General features: G+C 43.9%; 2 protein-coding genes across 3 annotated transcripts; one reads left to right on the top strand and one right to left on the bottom strand.

Annotated features, from left to right (window-relative positions):
- Nucleotides 1–566: 566 nt before the first annotated feature.
- Nucleotides 567–3,805, bottom strand: tk1 (thymidine kinase 1, soluble). Its single transcript, XM_079552788.1, has 7 exons — nucleotides 3,632–3,805; nucleotides 3,417–3,448; nucleotides 1,858–1,971; nucleotides 1,685–1,778; nucleotides 1,457–1,546; nucleotides 1,128–1,247; nucleotides 567–762 (listed from the first exon to the last, which is right to left on the bottom strand). Exons 1-7 carry the CDS (start codon nucleotides 3,695–3,697, stop codon nucleotides 586–588), a joined length of 693 nt encoding a protein of 230 aa, XP_079408914.1. The 5' UTR covers nucleotides 3,698–3,805; the 3' UTR covers nucleotides 567–585.
- Nucleotides 3,806–4,731: 926 nt separating this feature from the next.
- afmid (arylformamidase) lies at nucleotides 4,732–9,830 on the top strand. Of its 2 annotated transcripts, none has more exons than XM_079554294.1 (10): nucleotides 4,732–4,883; nucleotides 5,664–5,768; nucleotides 6,354–6,402; nucleotides 6,484–6,569; nucleotides 6,641–6,713; nucleotides 6,800–6,897; nucleotides 6,972–7,050; nucleotides 8,268–8,403; nucleotides 9,127–9,237; nucleotides 9,320–9,830. In XM_079554294.1, exons 1-10 carry the CDS (start codon nucleotides 4,835–4,837, stop codon nucleotides 9,347–9,349), a joined length of 816 nt encoding a protein of 271 aa, XP_079410420.1. In that variant the 5' UTR covers nucleotides 4,732–4,834; the 3' UTR covers nucleotides 9,350–9,830. The 2 variants fall into 2 exon arrangements, with proteins under 2 accessions (XP_079410420.1, XP_079410421.1); XM_079554295.1 differs by having other exon boundaries at nucleotides 9,127–9,231.
- Nucleotides 9,831–20,975: the final 11,145 nt, after the last annotated feature.

Below are 20,975 nucleotides of genomic sequence, written 5' to 3' on the forward strand. Positions count from 1 at the left end.
CTTATTAACAAGGAAAAGACTGGCTGCCACATGGAGACATTTTATTTTACAACAGTTTATGACAGGTGCGTTTACATACAGAATGTTCAATATCTCGCTGAAAACCATGTTAATAAAAATAAATGTAGTTTGCACCTCTGTGGTTTGGGAATGTTCATCCCCCCTTAGTTAAGAAGCCTTAAAAAAGTGTCTTGATGTAGATCACTGATCAGGACTTGTTCAACAAACAGAACAAAAAGTAATTTTCTCATTGTAAGCTTCCAGTTTGTCCAGCTTTAGAAGCTGAACTAGTGTATTTGGTCGTCAAAACCAAAGCATCTGAAGGCATTAAATTAAATACAGGTACGCTGAATACTAGTAAACATTGTAAAGTGTAGAGGTTAAAATTAGATAAAATCATAAACAGCTAAATGACAAACTTGGAAATTTAAAATATTTAATAAAAAAAAAAATTTACAACGTAGTATGACAGACTTTCACCAATAAATACCAAAGTGATTATCCTGCACACAAGTACAAATTAGAGAGACAAAACATCGACAAAAGGGTAAAAAATGAATGTTCCTATTGGAAAAGTGCTTTTTGTTAGAGTTGGAGGCTATTAAAAAGCTTCCTGGGAATGCCTGCATCCAGGAGTTTTGCCGTGAGTCCGTGTTGTGGAGTTTCCTCTCTGAAGGGAGCACAGTTCTCTTTGTCCACCAGCCCTCCATAGCACTTTCTGCACACGGCCTGGTACTTGTCCGCTCCTCCAATTACCTCCACCTGAGAAAAACACATGATGGGTCAATTATTTAAAAAAAATAAATGCATTTAAAACACATCAAGGAGCATTCATATTTCAGAGAAGACTTGAACTGCTAAACAGATCAAGACTCGGATGCATTTCAGAACATGCTTGTAGAGGCTGAAATGACTGGGGAAGCAGGTTTTATACAGTATTAAGACCCCATTGACAAGATATAATATTACCAAAGAATGCCTAAATAATTGAGGGGTTTCCGATTTGACAATAAGTAATTTCAACATTTCATTTTGTTGTTTGCAGAGGACGTATTACCAAAATAACTGCAGTCCCCTTTCAAATGAATCCCCTTACATTTGGGTCCTCCCTGACAAAGTTGCCTCACCTCCTTCTCTGCTCCGATCCTTTTCGTGTAGGCGGCTTCTTTGTAACACTGCATACAGACGGCATGGAGCTTCACCACACTCTCCGCCAGAGGAACGAGACTCAGGATGTTTCCAAATGCCTGCAGTAACAGGACAATCAGCACAACATACTCCAGCTTAAACCACATTACGAGGACAGACGTGTTCATTGTAGAGGGGCAGAAAGTTTTGCGTTTTCAAGCTGTCCACGGTGAGCACAGAGGGCACGCTATTGTGTCTACAGCAACAATAGTTTTCTGTTCGCGCCTTTACTTTGGCATAGCTGCATATTTGACATTGAAATACTTACTTTTCTCTGGAAGGTTCCATCCAGCGCTGCCACAATAACTATCTTTCCCATATTAGCCATCTCCTCAGCGAACGGAACAGTATCTGCAAACTGAACATGTGACCAAATAGAATAAAAAACATTAATTTGCTTTCTTTAGCAGCAAGAAAAGTGTGCAGTTGACAAGACAAGTTTTGAATTTAACCTTTCAAGCTCTGTACAAACTTAAATGCTTATTAATAAACTTACAAACTGCCCCTCGTCGATCCCAATGACACAGGCTTTCAATGCCAGAGGGCGCACGTCGGCCAAACAGTTTGCAGATACAGCATCCATCGTGTTTCTGATCCGCAAAGCAAGACGACGGATGGTTAGGAGTGAACTGAAACTAAAATAGGGTTTGTCTGTCATTTGAAACTTACTTATCATGTGTGGCCATGCCCGTTTCAGAGTAGCGAGTGTCCTTTGCATATTTGACCACTAAACAGTTGTATTGTGCGACCTGAAAGCGCCGCACTCTCCTCATCAGTTCAGTGCTGCAAAGAAAATCAAAGTGTATTCACTGGACTGAACAAGGAAGTAAAAAATCAATCAATCAATCAAATTTTATTTGTATAACGCCCAACAACAACCAGAAGGTGCCCAGAGCGCTTTCCAGGATAAAAACAAGAATCATAGTAGACAACAAAAAAATAATACATCGGCCAGTCTAACATTGACTGTATAACTAATGTAGAGAATGGCAAGTAGGCCTGTCACAAATTAATGACCTTTATCATTCAATAAATAAACACAACATTTACCAACATTAACATTTATCGTCAGTACATTTTAGTAGTATTTGAATAATTTCACAGAAGTACATTGTGTTTCATTCAGTTTCATGTTTGCAACTCGTGTGTTATTAAAAATACACGCTAACAATAACTTTTAGAACATGGTATTAGTGAGATTTTCCTTTTTCTTAAGTTAGTTTCAACGCCATCGAGTGCTCCTCAATAATATCGTCTATCACGATATTTTCCTCCCTCAATATATCAACTTCAACTTTTGTCATTGTAAATGGTCTCAACTTATATAGCGCTTTTCCACCTACATTAGGCACTCAAAGCGCTTTACAGCAAGGATCCACTTACCCATTCATACTCTCATTCATACACAATGTACGCAGACACTGGGGGCAATGTCGGTGGAGTGTCTTGCCCAAGGACACAACGACAATGTGCACTTTCAGGCGGTGGGATTCGAACCCCCGACCTTCCGATCATGAGACGACCCTCTACCATCTGTTCCACTGTCGCCCCTGTAACTGTAACAGGCCTTAAGGCAATAGAGCATTACTCCACTATAAAATTATAATGTGATATCTACAGATGGGAGTTAACAGGTTTATACTTCCCGTTTCTTTTTGAGTTTTCCAAATGTTTGTATGAGTATTCTTGTATCAGAAGCACAATATGCAAAAACAAATGATGTAGATGGATTTATATTTGTACATTACAAAAACTAATCTGTAAATCAAATCCATCAATGTGAAGAAAAGAAACATCTGAAGAGATTTGCATTTGTCTTTGCATAGAGGTGTTTTCAATGACTGACTAGAGTAAGTGCAGTCAATTAAGTCATTCCCGATTAAATACGCAAATATTGTTGATCTGATATTAGCAGCAGACAAGAGCACATTCATTCATTCATTCATTCATGACACATATCCTGGTCCACAGTAACAAGCTTTTGCCAGTGAATGAACTCTTCATCAGGATTCAAAGGAAATGAGTGAACATCTCCACTTATGAGTAAATGTATTAGGTCTAGGGTAAATGGAGCAGGCTGAGGCAAGAAACATTTATTCGGCATCAGCTGGGTAAACAGCTGGCGTTTACTTGGCGGGAAGCCTTGGCGGGATTCAGATGATTTAAGTAAAACCTTGTGACAACTAAACACATCACATACAACACTGTGCATCAGAAGGATCGCTCACCTCTTTCCTGAAAACATGGGTCCAAAGATGACCTATGAAGACAAGAGGAGCAGGACAGGGATGACCGATATGTCAACATGTCACAGATCCGTGTGGCATGCAGTTTTATAATAACACGTGCACTCACTAGTATCTGTCTGGTTACAAACGTTTCTATGCACAATAAAAATACAGTAATCAAACGTTTATAGCCTAATAATAATAATTGTGCAAACCTGTATCTGTCCGCGCGCTTTCCTGGGAGAGTTGGGGAAAACTCTCGGAAAATCGACACAGTCCATAGTAGATGATGTTGTGTAGATAATTTAAGCAAAGTCAGAAAACATAAAGCGTCTAAAACACCCGCTGCAGTGGTGCCACCCAAAGCACACGGCCGTTTCCAGTGCATAAAGGTTGAAAAGTGGAGCGCGCGCCACAAATTTTGAAGAAATTTTGGTTCCCCACCAATAACCAGAGAGTCACGTGACAAACGCGTCCAATCACAGCGGCGTCGCACAACCAATCAGAGCCTAAACCTTATTGTGTTCTTTTTACCAGAAACTCTTATTAATGCTGCAATGAGCATCAATATAAGGAAAACACAACATTTAATCTCTTAACCCCCGCTTTAACCGAGCACATTTTCTCCAGCTTTACCCAAATCTAAAAGCTTCTTGGAGCTCACAGCCGCCACGTTTTCGTCACTTTTTTTTTTCATTGTGTAATTGCTTTTCTGGCACGTTTTTGTTGCTCTTTTGTCACTGTTTTGTGGCACGTTTTTTTCACTCTTTTAATCGTCTTTTTTGTTGCTTGTTTATTTTTTGTCGCCTTTTCCCCCCCTTTATATATATATATATATAAAAAAAGTATTTTCATCCTCGTTTTGATTTGCTCAAGAAGCTGTAAGATTTGGGAAACTAGAGAAAATGTGCTTGATTCTGGTGGGTGTTAAGAGGTTAAATGGAATGACATATTGTTTGCTTTTCATGAGCTCGTGAGGTGAGTCCAAAGTCCACGAGCAACATCAAGGGGCAGGCCTATACTAGACCTAATATAGGCCTTACTTATATGCCTTTTTTTTTTTATAGCTATTCAGTACGAGACAAGCATGCACTGGACCGGAATGAAGAAAGATGTAAGTTTTACTTTGCTTTTGCTGTGCTTGGTCTAATTTCACTCTCACGCGCATGTCATAATAGCTTCATTCTGCCTTTTGCAACCCGTTTTATTTACAATGATCTTTTTGTTTTTTATTTAATTTTAAACCTCATGATAAAAGCAGAAGTGCGCATTGCGGTCAGCAGGTGGCGTGGTTTACTCAGAGAACATGTGACGGTGTTGTGGGGTTCTCATGGCCGCCCGGTGACAGCCCTCTCTCTCTCGGTTGGTTCTGACAGGAGCTGGAGCTGCAGTACTCGCCCAGCCGCTGGTCCCTCAGGATGTCCGCGGACGACGTGATCCAGGCGCACATGAAGGCTCTGAAGGAAGGTCGGTTAAATCTATGGTTGAGCTCCTTGAATAATTGTGATTGGAAATAAGCCAGAGCAACTGTGACTGCTAAGGACAGGTGTCAACCGAGAAGATACCATTAATCTACACTAACACATGAATTGGAACTGCTAGTGTTTTCATGTGAATGCATTTTGAGTTATTCACTGAGCATTGCTGTGTCAGGGTGAAGCCCCGCCCTCTTCCTTAAGCAGCTGGGATGAGCTCCAGCACCAGAATAGATTGGCTACTGGAGGTCACACTAAATGATTCATTCAGAAAGTTGCATTAATCACATTGTGTTTGTGACTTTTTTTTTTGCCCTGTAGGGAAATTTGCCTTCTGAATTTGACCCTCAAACGGTGCCTCGGGGCATCCTGTCAGCAGCAGTGGGTGACTGCAGTGCCTCAGTACACGTCACTATATATTTAGTCAGAATTACCTATGGCTGGACTTTTTAACACACTGTGCATGGGCTGTGAGGGGGAACAAGAGAAACACACCCAGACTAGGGGATGCAAACTGTTTGCAGAAAGGTCCCACCCGGCTTGGGAACAGAACCCAAAACCTTCTTGTTGTGAGGCAAGAGTGCGAGCCTCTGACAGTCACAATGCCGAGGTGGTGACTCGGGGTTGACTGACAATTTTTGCATTTAAAAGAAATGTTGAAGTCAGTGTAGGCCGATTAACTCGGTTGCTTTTTACATACAAAAAAAAAGAAGTTGGGATTTAGTGAGCTGAAATGTCATGTTTTTTGTGTTTTTGTACTGATATTTTTCAGGTACAGGAAAAGCCCGTGCTCTTGGTCAGACTCTCCTCAATGTGCCGTATGGGGAAGGAGATGGGGAGAAACTGGATGTGTACATCCCCAGCACTAATTCTCTTGGTTAGTCTTCACTGTATGTTAATAAGCATCAGAGGTGGGTAGAGTAGCCAAAATGTTTACTCAAGTAAGAGTAATGTTACTACATACAAGTAAAAAGTAGTCCCAAACAATTACTGAAATAAAAGGAAAAAAAAGTATGTGGAGAAATGTTACTGAAGTTCTGTGAGTAACTGCGAAAAAGTCTGGTTTATTGTTAAAGACGCCATAAATTGTGTGAAAGAAAACGTAAAATAATGTGGAAATCTTGACATTTAGAAAGAAAATTCCCAGAAAATTCCCTGAAAATGCAGAAAACAAAATAATTTTACACATCAAGGTGCATGAGACGAGCTACATTTAGTTTATAGATCAAAAAGAAGCATTTCAAGATTTACTCACAGTGGAAAAAGTAGTACAGTACATCATCATTTTACTCAAATAGACGTAAAAAGTAATGTACGATAACACTACTCTTAAGAAGTACAATTTATTCAAAAAGTTACTCAAGTACATGTACTTCAGTTAAAGTAACTGAGTACTACCCGCCTCTGATAAGCATTCACACTCTATTTACCACAAATACTAACAGACTCACTCATCCTGCAGAAATGCCTTTGGTCATTTACATACATGGAGGCTACTGGCAGTTTCTCAGGTACCATCAAGTTTTATTGTAAATTGTGTTTACTGTTTGTTTGCAGACTATGTTCTTATGCTAATGTTTCATGTCTAACAGCAAAGAGGAGTCTGGGTTTATGGCCGTTCCACTTGTCAGTAAAGGAGTGGTTGTTGTGGCTGTAGATTATGACATAGCTCCAAAAGGTAAAAAACAACACAATTTTGCACAATAATATTTTCGTCTTTGGTTTGTAATGATGTACACTATGTTCTAGGTAATATGGACCTTATAGTTTCACAAGTGCGCAAGAGTGTGGTGTCTGTTGTCCAGCAATACTCACATATCAGGTATATATTTATATTTGACACCCATCATAATAATTGTGTCTGCTGTTTTGAACTAAAGGCATGTATTTTCCTCTCTGCTTCAAAAGTGGTCTGTATATATGTGGCCACTCTGCTGGGGCTCATTTGGCCGCAATGGTCCTGTCCACTGACTGGTCGCAGTATAGTATCACTCCACAAATAAAAGGTACGGCATGCTTGATCGGACACATATCATTAAATTGACTCGGCTCAGTGGTGATTTGTTTATTCATTGTGTAGGAGCTTTCCTCGTCAGTGGTATATACGACCTCCTGCCCATCATGTCCACTTATGTCAACGAGCCCCTAAAAATGACAGAGTGAGTTCCTCTATATGCTATAATATTCAGTGTTGGTGGTATTATATCATGACCACCGATTGATTTCTGTTTGCTCCATTTTTTGAGATGCTCCAAGAAGGCACATGTCATTGAGCCCTTTCCCAAAACATTAATGTAAATTGGAATTATGTCTTAAACCAACTCTTACCAACTCTATCTGCTCTCTCACACTAATGTTTTATCATTACATATTGCCATGTATCCAATATTACATTTATTATTGTAAATCCAGTAATACATGTAATCATATCATACACCATCTATTGTTTTTGTTTTGCCCATTTTTTCTCCCTACATAATTTCAATTGAGAGATTTTGTGTACACTTTTACACATTTTTGCTCAAATGTGGGCTGTTTTATCCAAATGACTTCGTAATTATCTACATTTACGGGTATCAATAGATCATATGAAACATTCTGTTACACTTTATTTTACCCTTGATACATTGTACCTACCAGATTTAGCACAATATGTGCCCTATGTAACAATGTGTCATTACATGTACCAATGTAGTACAAACATAATAGAATAAAGTGTATTAGTTGTTTGAACGTACATAATGTAATAAGACATAAAAGAGGTTAGTGTCTTACATTATGTAGCTCCAAACAGCTAATACACATTATTCCATTATGTAGATAACCCATAGGTACAAGTTATTACATCTTACATTACATTGCACTAAATTTGGTAAGTACAATGTTTCAAAGGTAATGTAGAACAAAGTGTTGCCAAAAATTCTTGAACCTATTGCATTTGTGGCATTGAAAGCATAACATTTGGTACATTAGGTATGAGATATAAAGGCTCCAGCCCTCCATCTGATATTATTACATAAAATTTCCAATGCCATAAATGCAACATTGTATAGCACATTTAAAAACAAGCTGAGTTCACCAAAGTGCTTCACAATAATAATATTACAGATATAGATAATAACAAATATAAGAAAAATATTCAAATGGATAAAAAAACACAACAATCAATCAGTCAGTCAATCAATAAATGTCAACTAGTGTTTAAAATGTTGTTTAATGTGCTTGTTTCAGATAAGAGATTAGCTTGGTAATTGTTTATATCGTTTTATTGAGCATAATATCACAGTAACCCTGTTGCTATGGGGTGTGTCATTACTGAATGAGTGGTTTGTTGTATCAGGCAGTGTCTGACTCCTTTCTGTTTTATTGTTGTCAGGGAGGTGGCAGTGAGAAACAGTCCCACTACGCTGGTCCAGCAGCTGAAGAGCTCTTCCTCTGACTGCCACATTGTTGTGGCTGTGGCTCAACACGACTCCCCAGAGTTTCGCAAGCAGTCTGAGGAATACTACAAAGTAAGTTCTCCGGACTGTACAGGTGTAGTGTACATCCAATAGAGGGAAATTCCGCAGTTACCATGGAGATCCGCCATCTTTGCAGCTGTTCGCATACATCTCCAAGGACTAACATTAGCTAAAAACAGTATAAAAAGTGGAGAAAAAAGCCGTGGAACAACTCTGTTAGCTGCTGAGTTACTGCTGGTAAATGCATCTAACACACTGTGGTGTCCAAGTGTTTTAATGTGAACAATAACTCCAGTATTTTAACTTTTAAAATCTCCATTAGTTTGTAATTGCTGCTAATCCCAGAATTCTTAGCGATATGACATCACATTCCCGAACTCTATACAAAGATGTATATGGCAAGGCAACTTAATTATTGGCATTGTATTTAAAGTAAGCAACCAATTAAAATTTAATCTAACAGGTAAAAAAAAAAGAGGAACATAATCATCGTAAAGTTAAATTTAAAGCAAAGAGTACAGAGAAAATCATTTCAGTTGTAATATGCAGCCTCATCAGCCAGTTTTCAGCCTGGATTCAAACACTATTAGAGTTTTCACGTCTTCAGGAAGACCTTTATGGAAGCATTAAACTGAACTGCCGCCTTATTGTGCTTGGTCTTTAATATTAAAAAGAACAGCTAAAGACATTTTATCATTATCTATGTCCAACTATTGGATGGATGTTATGAAGGTTTACAGTAATTTTCTCATGTCTATTTGAATTGTTTGGTAGATGTTGAAGACGTCAGCTCTAAATGTGACTCTGGAGGATGTTCCAGACACAGACCACTTCAACGTCATTGAACGACTGGTAGATGAGGAATACCACTTGACCAAGGTACATGTAAAAAAAAAAAAAAGTCAATTGATTAAAAATAACGACATGTTATTATTTTTTATTTTATTTTATTTTATTTTTCTTGCAGCTTCTGTTAAAGATGATGGGAAAGTGCTGAGTTCTTGTGCCATCTACTAAATCAACATTTGCAACCAACGCCTCAAAACCATGGAAATATGCATAAGTTAGATTTCAGGTGATTTTGAATGGTTATCAGGTTGTTTTTTTATTATAGTTTTTGTTTATTATTAACATGTTTACTTTATAGTTGTTGCTGTGACTGTGTACAACAACTGCTGCCTGTGTAAATGTTACTGAATAATTCTAGCCTCACAGAAGAAAGATATTTTATTTGACAAAAACTGTTGACTGATATGATTTTGACCTGTACTTTGTTTTGTACTTTTCAATGTAATCTGTACTTTTGTACGGTCAAATGAAATGGAACGAGGCCTAATGTTGCCACAATGCAGTTAGCTCTCCCAGGGAATTACTGTGTATTCAGCACTTTGTAAAGGCAAAGGGTCATAATCAGTCATAACAAATGTTCAATGTTTGCACACTTGAGTTTTGAAGCTTAATATTATGTAATGCCAATCACTGCAATAAATGTATGATTTATTATTATTATTATTATTATTATTATTATTATTATTATTATTATTATTATTATTATTATTATTATTATTAGGCCCGAGCGGCCTGGCAGGGCTCGGGCCTATTGTAATTGTACGGCAGTGCGCGGAGCGCACTGAAGAAAGACGTGCGCATAGCGCACGTCCCGAAAAGAGCGCGCAGCGCTCAAGAAACAGAGCGCGGAGCGCTCCCCATGCATTAGACAGTAATGGGGGGACTCCCGGCACCACGCCCTGTCCGGTGAAATAGGCGTGTGCCGCGAAAGCGGCACATTTGTAACTGCTCGTGTGAAAAAAGGTGAAAAATCCAGTGAAGGCGCAACATTGACAAGAAAGTAGTCGATGACGAGCGCAACGCGCTCGTCATCGACCATGGCCACTCCCCAATGCCCAAAACACTACTAGAGTGACTCAGGGCATTGAGGCCTATCCAATGATATAGGTGTTTGCCGCGAAAGCGGCATATTTGTTGTTGCTCGCACAAAAATCTGAAAAAAAAAACGCATTAAGAAATATTGACAAAGAAGTGGTAAAATACGAGCGCAACGCGCTCGTATTTGACAATGAACCTCACGGGTGGGTTACTGGACGTGAGACCTTTCCGACGATATAAATATGGGCCGCCGCAGGCGGCGCTATATTGTTATTGTAAGGGTTTTTCTTATTATTATTATTATTAGGCCCGAGCGGCCTGGCAGGGCTCGGGCCTATTGTAATTGTACGGCAGTGCGCGGAGCGCACTGAAGAAAGACGTGCGCGTAGCGCACGTCCCGAAAAGAGCGCGCAGCGCTCAAGAAACAGAGCGCGGAGCGCTCCCCATGCATTAGACAGTAATGGGGGGACTCCCGGCACCACGCCCTGTCCGGTGAAATAGGCGTGTGCCGCGAAAGCGGCACATTTGTAACTGCTCGTGTGAAAAAAGGTGAAAAATCCAGGCATGGCGCAACATTGACAAGAAAGTAGTCGATGACGAGCGCAACGCGCTCGTCATCGACCATGGCCACTTCCCAGTGCCCAAAACACTACTAGAGTGACTCAGGGCATTAAGGCCTATCCAATGATATAGGTGTTTGCCGCGAAAGCGGCATATTTGTTGTTGCTCGCAAAAAAATCTGAAAAAAAAACGCATTAAGAAATATTGACAAAGAAGTGGTAAAATACGAGCGCAACGCGCTCGTATTTGACAATGAACCTTACGGGTGGGTTACTGGACGTGAGACCTTTCCGACGATATAAAGATGGGCCGCCGGAGGCGGCGCTATATTGTTATTGTAAGGGTTTTTCTTATTAGGCCCGAGCGGCCTGGCAGGGCTCGGGCCTATTGTAATTGTACGTCAGTGCGCGGAGCGCACTGAAGAAAGACGTGCGCGTAGCGCACGTCCCGAAAAGAGCGCGCAGCGCTCAAGAAACAGAGCGCGGAGCGCTCCCCATGCATCAGACAGTAATAGGGGGGACCCCGGCACCACGCCCTGTCCGGTGAAATAGGCGTGTGCCGCGAAAGCGGCACATTTGTAACTGCTCGTGTGAAAAAAGGTGAAAAATCCAGGCAAGGCGCAACATTGACACGAAAGTAGTCGATGACGAGCGCAACGCGCTCGTCATCGACCATGGCCACTTCCCAATGCCCAAAACACTACTAGAGTGACTCAGGGCATTAAGGCCTATCCAATGATATAGGTGTTTGCCGCGAAAGCGGCATATTTGTTGTTGCTCGCACAAAAATCTGAAAAAAAAACGCATTAAGAAATATTGACAAAGAAGAGGTAAAATAAGAGCGCAACGCGCTCGTATTTGACAATGAACCTCACGGGTGGGTTACTGGACGTGAGACCTTTCCGACGATATAAATATGGGCCGCCGGAGGCGGCGCTATATTGTTATTGTAAGGGTTTTTCTTATTATTAGGCCCGAGCGGCCTGGCAGGGCTCGGGCCTATTGTAATTGTACGGCAGTGCGCGGAGCGCACTGAAGAAAGACGTGCGCGTAGCGCACGTCCCGAAAAGAGCGCGCAGCGCTCAAGAAACAGAGCGCGGAGCGCTCCCCATGCATTAGACAGTAATCGGGGGGACCCCGGCACCACGCCCTGTCCGGTGAAATAGGCGTGTGCCGCGAAAGCGGCACATTTGTAACTGCTCGTGTGAAAAAAGGTGAAAAATCCAGTGAAGGCGCAACATTGACAAGAAAGTAGTCGATGACGAGCGCAACGCGCTCGTCATCGACCATGGCCACTTCCCAATGCCCAAAACACTACTAGAGTGACTCAGGGCATCGAGGCCTATCCAATGATATAGGTGTTTGCCGCGAAAGCGGCATATTTGTAGTTGCTCGCATAAAAATCTGAAAAAAAAACGCATTAAGAAATATTGACAAAGAAGTGGTAAAATACGAGCGCAACGCGCTCGTATTTGACAATGAACCTTACGGGTGGGTTACTGGACGTGAGACCTTTCCGACGATATAAATATGGGCCGCCGCAGGCGGCGCTATATTGTTATTGTAAGAGTTTTTCTTTTTCTTATTATTATTATTATTATTATTTTTCCTCTCCCCCAGAAATCCACTTTCCCACCGACGAAAAGTCCTGAATTTTTGCCCAAAATTCAATTTGGTGAAAAGAAAAAACTTCACATCTCCAAATTTCAAAAATTCAAAAAAATGGCGCGTCAGCGCCCCCTGGAAAAACGGCGTTAACATTGCGGCCTATGGCCAGACCCCCCAAAATCCCGAAAACCCCGAAAATTTTAGTTCGTCGTAGACGAAAAAAATTCGGCACAGTGATTGGTCGCATGAAGCCAGAAAAAAAAAGATATTACGCGGTTGCTAGGCAACCATCTGTATGGCGGCCATATTGGCCAGAAGAGCGACCTGGCGCCGAAGGCGCCTTTTCGTGTCCTCGCATTTGAACGAACTCGTCCTAGGGCGTTGAACGCAGCGACTCCCCGGTCGCTCCAGATCATCTACACATGTGGGGCATTAAAAGTTATTAAAAACTTTCTAATAGGATTTCCGGTTTTGTCATGGTAACGCCATGAATTTGGCGTTCGTTTTTGGCGTTCGCCGTCGCCTTCGAAGAGTCATAACTCGCACATACTGTGGCCGATTTTAGTGAAACTTGAATCGTTGGTCGAGTCGTCGGCCCCGGATGTTTTGATATGGGAATTTTGAAAATGGGCGCAATAGCGCCCCCTGCAGAGCACCGAATAAAAATTAATGGAGAAAAAAAGTAAACTTTGTCGTAGACAAATAAAATTTGGCACAAACATCCGTCACGTGAGCCCGATCAAAAAGTAAATTATGGCCACGCCCATTTTCCCACCGTGTTGCCATGGCAACGACCCGAAATAAAGTTTGGCGGAGCCAAACCAAAATTGGTACACACTTTCGTCATGACCTTCTGAACAAAAAAGTACATTGCGCGGTTGCTAGGCAACCCACACAAAGTCGGCCATTTTGGGAAAAATCGCATAATCTGGCGCCAAAGGCGCATTTCTTGCCTTTGCTCTTTTATAAACTCGACCGAGGGTGGTAGCGTCATTTTAACCACGTACGGCGCGGCAGCGCCCCCCGGTTATTGCGGTGGCGTGCGACGGCGTGCGCCAACCGGCCAACGCTGCTCGCGAGGGCCTCTAAATGCCGCTTGCGGCTTTAATTATTATTCTTATTATTTTTCCTCTCCCCCAGAAATCCACTTTCCCACCGACGAAAAGTCCTGAATTTTTGCCCAAAATTCAATTTGGTGAAAAGAAAAAACTTCACATCTCCGAAATTCAAAAATTCAAAAAAATAGCGCGTCAGCGCCCCCTGGAAAAACCACGTTAACATTGCGGCCTATGGCCAGACCCCCCAAAATCCCGAAAACCCCGAAAATTTTAGTTCGTCGTAGACGAAAAAAATTCGGCACAGTGATTGGTCACATGGAACCAAAAAAAAAAAGATATTACGCGGTTGCTAGGCAACCAACAGTACGGCAGCCATCTTGGCCAGAAGAGCGACCTGGCGCCGAAGGCGCCTTTTCGTGCCCTCGCATTTGAACGAACTCGTCCTAGGGCGTTGAACGCAGCGACTCCCCGGTCGCTCCAGATCATCTACACATGTGGGGCATTAAAAGTTATTAAAAACTTTCTAATAGGATTTCCGGTTTTGTCATGGCAACGCCATGAATTTGGCGTTCATTTTTGGCGTTCGCCATCGCCTTTGAAGAGTCATAACTCGCACATACTTTGGCCGATTTTAGTGAAACTTGAATCGTTGGTCGAGTCGTCGGCCCCGGATGTTTTGATATGGGAATTTTGAAAATGGGCGCAATAGCGCCCCCTGCAGAGCACCGAATAAAAATGAATAGGGAAAAAAAGTAAACTTTGTCGTAGACAAAAAAAATTTGGCACACACATCCGTCACGTGACCCCGATCAAAAAATAAATTATGGCCACGCCCATTTTCCCACCGTGTTGCCATGGCAACGACCCGAAATAAAGTTTGGCGTAGCCAAACCAAAATTGGTACACACCTTCGTCATGACGTTCCGAACAAAAAAGTACATTACGTGGTTGCTAGGCAACCCACACAAAGTCGGACATTTTGGGAAACATCGCGTGATCTGGCGCCAAAGGCGCCGTTTCTTGCCTTTGCTCTTTTATAAACTCAACCGAGGGTGGCAGCGTCATTTTAACCACGTACGGCGCGGCAGCGCCCCCCGGCTATTGCGGTGGCGTGCGACGGCGTGCGCCAACCGGCCAACGCTGCTCGCGAGGGCCTCTAAATGCCGCTTGCGGCTTTAATTAGGCCCGAGCGGCCTGGCAGGGCTCGGGCCTATTGTAATTGTACGGCAGTGCGCGGAGCGCACTGAAGAAAGACGTGCGCGTAGCGCACGTCCCGAAAAGAGCGCGCAGCGCTCAAGAAACAGAGCGCGGAGCGCTCCCCATGCATGAGACAGTAATAGGGGGGACCCCGGCACCACGCCCTGTCCGGTGAAATAGGCGTGTGCCGCGAAAGCGGCACATTTGTAACTGCTCGTGTGAAAAAAGGTGAAAAATCAAGTGTAGGCGCAACATTGACAAGAAAGTAGTCGATGACGAGCGCAACGCGCTCGTCATCGACCATGGCCACTTCCCAGTGCCCAAAACACTACTATAGTGACTCAGGGCATTAAGGCCTATCCAATGATATAGGTGTTTGCCGCGAAAGCGGCATATTTGTTGTTGCTCGCACAAAAATCTGAAAAAAAAACGCATTAAGAAATATTGACAAAGAAGTGGTAAAATACGAGCGCAACGCGCTCGTATTTGACAATGAACCTTACGGGTGGGTTACTGGACGTGAGACCTTTCCGACGATATAAATATGGGCCGCCGGAGGCGGCGCTATATTGTTATTGTAAGGGTTTTTCTTCTTATTATTATTATTATTATTATTTTTTTTCTTCTCCCCCCCCGGAGGCCGTTTCGGCCACTTCCCACTGATGAAAAGTCCTGAATTTTTGCCCAAAATTCAATTAGGTGAAAAAAAAACCCTCCACATCTCCAAATTTCAAAAATTCAAAAAAATGGCGCGTCAGCGCCCCCTGGAAAAACGACGTTAACATTGCGGCCTATGGCCAGACCCCCCAAAATCCCGAAAACCCCGAAAATTTTAGTTCGTCGTAGACGAAAAAAATTCGGCACAGTGATTGGTCACATGGAACCAAAAAAAAAAACATATTACGCGGTTGCTAGGCAACCATCTGTATGGCGGCCATCTTGGCCAAAAGAGCGACCTGGCGCCGAAGGCGCCTTTTTGTGCCCTCGCATTTGAACGAACTCGTCCTAGGGCGTTTAACGCAGTGACTCCCCGGTCGCTCCAGATCATCTACACATGTGGGGCATTAAAAGTTATTAAAAACTTTCTAATAGGATTTCCGGTTTTGTCATGGCAACGCCATGAATTTGGCGTTCGTTTTTGGCGTTCGCCGTCGCCTTCGAAGAGTCATAACTCGCACAAACTGTGGCCGATTTTAGCGTAACTTGAATCGTTGGTCGAGTCGTCGGCCCCGGATGTTTTGATATAGGAATTTTGAAAATGGGCGCAATAGCGCCCCCTGCAGAGCACCGAATAAAAATGAATAGGGAAAAAAAGTAAACTTTGTCGTAGACAAAAAAAAAATGGCACAGACATCCGTCACGTGACCCCGATCAAAAAGTAAATTATGGCCACGCCCATTTTCCCACCGTGTTGCCATGGCAACGACCCGAAATAAAGTTTGGCATAGCCAAACCAAAATTGGTACACACCTTCGTCATGACCGTCCGAACAAAATAGTACATTACGTGGTTGCTAGGCAACCCCCACAAAGTCGGCCATTTTGGGAAATATCGCGTGATCTGGCGCCGAAGGCGCCGTTTCTTGCCTTTGCTCTTTTACAAACTCAACCGAGGGTGGCAGCGTCATTTTAACCACGTACGGCGCGGCAGCGCCCCCCGGTTATTGCGGTGGCGTGCGACGGCGTGCGCCAACCGGCCAACGCCGCTCGCGAGGGCCTCTAAATGCCGCTTGCGGCTTTAATTAGGCCCGAGCGGCCTGGCAGGGCTCGGGCCTATTGTAATTGTACGGCAGTGCGCGGAGCGCACTGATGAAAGACGTGCGCGTAGCGCACGTCCCGAAAAGAGCGCGCAGCGCTCAAGAAACAGAGCGCAGAGCGCTCCCCATGCATTAGACAGTAATGGGGGGAGTCCCGGCACCACGCCCTGTCCGGTGAAATAGGCGTGTGCCGCGAAAGCGGCACATTTGTAACTGCTCGTGTGAAAAAAGGTGAAAAATCCAGTGAAGGCGCAACATTGACAAGAAAGTAGTCGATGACGAGCGCAACGCGCTCGTCATCGACCATGGCCACTTCCCAATGCCCGAAACACTACTAGAGTGACTCAGGGCATCGAGGCCTATCCAATGATATAGGTGTTTGCCGCGAAAGCGGCATATTTGTTGTTGCTCGCAAAAAAATCTGAAAAAAAAACGCATTAAGAAATATTGACAAAGAAGTGGTAAAATACGAGCGCAACGCGCTCGTATTTGACAATGAACCTTACGGGTGGGTTACTGGACGTGAGACCTTTCCGACGATATAAATATGGGCCGCCGGAGGCGGCGCTATATTGTTATTGTAAGGGTTTTTCTTATTAGGCCCGAGCGGCCTGGCAGGGCTCGGGCCTATTGTAATTGTACGGCAGTGCGCGGAGCGCACTGAAGAAAGACGTGCGCATAGCGCACGTCCCGAAAAGAGCGCGCAGCGCTCAAGAAACAGAGCGCGGAGCGCTCCCCATGCATCAGACAGTAATAGGGGGGACTCCCGGCACCACGCCCTGTCCGGTGAAATAGGCGTGTGCCGCGAAAGCGGCACATTTGTAACTGCTTGTGTGAAAAAAGGTGAAAAATCCAGGCAAGGCGCAACATTGACAAGAAAGTAGTCGATGACGAGCGCAACGCGCTCGTCATCGACCATGGCCACTCCCCAGTGCCCAAAACACTACTAGAGTGACTCAGGGCATTGAGGCCTATCCAATGATATAGGTGTTTGCCGCGAAAGCGGCATATTTGTTGTTGCTTGCACAAAAATCTGGAAAAAAAACGCATTAAGAAATATTGACAAAGAAGTGGTAAAATACGAGCGCAACGCGCTCGTATTTGACAATGAACCTCACGGGTGGGTTACTGGACGTGAGACCTTTCCGACGATATAAATATGGGCCGCCGCAGGCGGCGCTATATTGTTATTGTAAGAGTTTTTCTTTTTCTTATTATTATTATTATTATTATTTTTCCTCTCCCCCAGAAATCCACTTTCCCACCGACGAAAAGTCCTGAATTTTTGCCCAAAATTCAATTTGGTGAAAAGAAAAAACTTCACATCTCCAAATTTCAAAAATTCAAAAAAATGGCGCGTCAGCGCCCCCTGGAAAAACGGCGTTAACATTGCGGCCTATGGCCAGACCCCCCAAAATCCCGAAAACCCCGAAAATTTTAGTTCGTCGTAGACGAAAAAAATTCGGCACAGTGATTGGTCGCATGAAGCCAGAAAAAAAAACATATTACGCGGTTGCTAGGCAACCATCTGTATGGCGGCCATATTGGCCAGAAGAGCGACCTGGCGCCGAAGGCGCCTTTTCGTGTCCTCGCATTTGAACGAACTCGTCCTAGGGCGTTGAACGCAGCGACTCCTCGGTCGCTCCAGATCATCTACACATGTGGGGCATTAAAAGTTATTAAAAACTTTCTAATAGGATTTCCGGTTTTGTCATGGCAACGCCATGAATTTGGCGTTCATTTTTGGCGTTCGCCGTCGCCTTCGAAGAGTCATAACTCGCACATACTGTGGCCGATTTTACCGTAACTTGAATCGTTGGTCGAGTCCTCGGCCCCGGATGTTTTGATATAGGAATTTTGAAAATGGGCGCTATAGCGCCCCCTGCAGAGCACCGAATAAAAATTAATGGGGAAAAAAAGTAAACTTTGTCGTAGACAAATAAAATTTGGCACAAACATCCGTCACGTGACCTCGATCAAAAAGTAAATTATGACTACGCCCATTTTCCCACCGTGTTGCCATGGCAACGACCCGAAATAAAGTTTGGCGTAGCCAAACCAAAATTGGTACACACCTTCGTCGTGACGTTCCGAACGAAAAAGTACATTACGTGGTTGCTAGGCAACCCACACAAAGTCGGCCATTTTGGGAAATATCGCGTGATCTGGCGCCGAAGGCGCATTTCTTGCCTTTGCTCTTTTATAAACTCGACCGAGGGTGGCAGCGATTTCAAAACCACGTAGGGCGCGGCAGCGCCCCCCGGTTGTTGCGGTGGCGTGCGACGGCGTGCGCCAACCGGCCAACGCTGCTCGCGAGGGCCTCTAAATGCCGCTTGCGGCTTTAATTATTATTATTATTATTATTTTTTTTTTTCTTCTCCCCCCCCGGAGGCCGTTTCGGCCACTTCCCACTGATGAAAAGTCCTGAATTTTTGCCCAAAATTCAATTAGGTGAAAAAAAAAACCTCCACATCTCCAAATTTCAAAAATTCAAAAAAATGGCGCGTCAGCGCCCCCTGGAAAAACGACGTTAACATTGCGGCCTATGGCCAGACCCCCCAAAATCCCGAAAACCCCGAAAATTTTAGTTCGTCGTAGACGAAAAAAATTCGGCACAGTGATTGGTCACATGGAACCAAAAAAAAAAAGATATTACGCGGTTGCTAGGCAACCAACAGTATGGCGGCCATCTTGGCCAAAAGAGCGACCTGGCGCCGAAGGCGCCTTTTCGTGCCCTCACATTTGAACGAACTCGTCCTAGGGCGTTGAACGCAGCGACTCCCCGGTCGCTCCAGATCATCTACACATGTGGGGCATTAAAAGTTATTAAAAACTTTCTAATAGGATTTCCGGTTTTGTCATGGCAACGCCATGAATTTGGCGTTCGTTTTTGGCGTTCGCCGTCGCCTTCGAAGAGTCATAACTCGCACAAACTGTGGCCGATTTTACCGTAACTTGAATCGTTGGTCGAGTCGTCGGCCCCGGATGTTTTGATATAGGAATTTTGAAAATGGGCGCAATAGCGCCCCCTGCAGAGCACCGAATAAAAATGAATAGGGAAAAAAAGTAAACTTTGTCGTAGACAAAAAAAATTGGGCACACACATCCGTCACGTGACCCCGATCAAAAAGTAAATTATGGCCACGCCCATTTTCCCACCGTGTTGCCATGGCAACGACCCGAAACAAAGTTTGGCATAGCCAAACCAAAATTGGTACACACCTTCGTCATGACCGTCCGAACAAAAAAGTACATTACGTGGTTGCTAGGCAACCCACACGAAGTCGGCCATTTTGGGAAATATCGCGTGATCTGGCGCCAAAGGCGCATTTCTTGCCTTTGCTCTTTTATAAACTCAACGGAGGGTGGCAGCGATAGCAAAACCACGTATGGCGCATTAGCGCCCCCCGGTTATTGCGGTGGCGTGCGACGGCGTGCGCCAACCGGCCAACGCTGCTCGCGAGGGCCTCTAAATGCCGCTTGCGGCTTTAATTATTATTATTTTTCTTCTCCCCCCCAAAATCCACTTTCCCACTGATGAAAAGTCCTGAATTTTTGCCCAAAATTCAATTAGGTGAAAAAAAAAACTTTCACATCTCCAAATTTCAAAAATTCAAAAAAATGGCGCGTCAGCGCCCCCTGGAAAAACGACGTTAACATTGCGGCCTATGGCCAGACCCCCCAAAATCCCCAAAACCCCGAAAATTTTAGTTCGTCGTAGACGAAAAAAATTCGGCACAGTGATTGGTCACGCGAAGCCAGAAAAAAAAACATATTACGCGGTTGCTAGGCAACCAACTATACGGCGGCCATATTGGCCAGAAGAGCGACCTGGCGCCGAAGGCGCCTTTTCATGCCCTCGCATTTGAACGAACTCGTCCTAGGGCGTTGAACGCAGCGACTCCCCGGTCGCTCCAGATCATCTACACATGTGGGGCATTAAAAGTTGTTAAAAACTTTCTAATAGGATTTCCGGTTTTGTCATGGCAACGCCATGAATTTGGCGTTCGTTTTCGGCGCACGCCGTCACCTTCGAAGAGTCATAACTCGCACATACTTTGGCCGATTTTACTGTAACTTGAATCGTTGGTCGAGTCCTCGGCCCCGGATGTTTTGATATAGGAATTTTGAAAATGGGCGCGATAGCGCCCCCTGCAGAGCACCAAATAAAAATGAATGGAGAAAAAAAGTAAACTTTGTCGTAGACAAACAAAATTCGGCACAGACATCCGTCACGTGACCCCGATCAAAAAGTAAATTATGGCCACGCCCATTTTCCCACCGTGTTGCCATGGCAACGACCCGAAATAAAGTTTGGCGTAGCCAAATCAAAATTGGTACACACGTGCGACGTGACTGTCCGAACAAAAAAGTACATTACGTGGTTGCTAGGCAACCCACACAAAGTCGGCCATTTTGGGAAATATCGCGTGATCTGGCGCCGAAGGCGCATTTCTTGCCTTTGCTCTTTTATAAACTCAACCGAGGGTGGTAGCGTCGTTTTAACCACGTACGGCGCGGCAGCGACCCCGGTTATTGCGGTGGCGTGCGACGGCG

Source organism: Gobius niger (genome assembly GCF_951799975.1).
Source record: "Gobius niger genome assembly, chromosome: 3".
Taxonomy (NCBI): domain Eukaryota; kingdom Metazoa; phylum Chordata; class Actinopteri; order Gobiiformes; family Gobiidae; genus Gobius; species Gobius niger.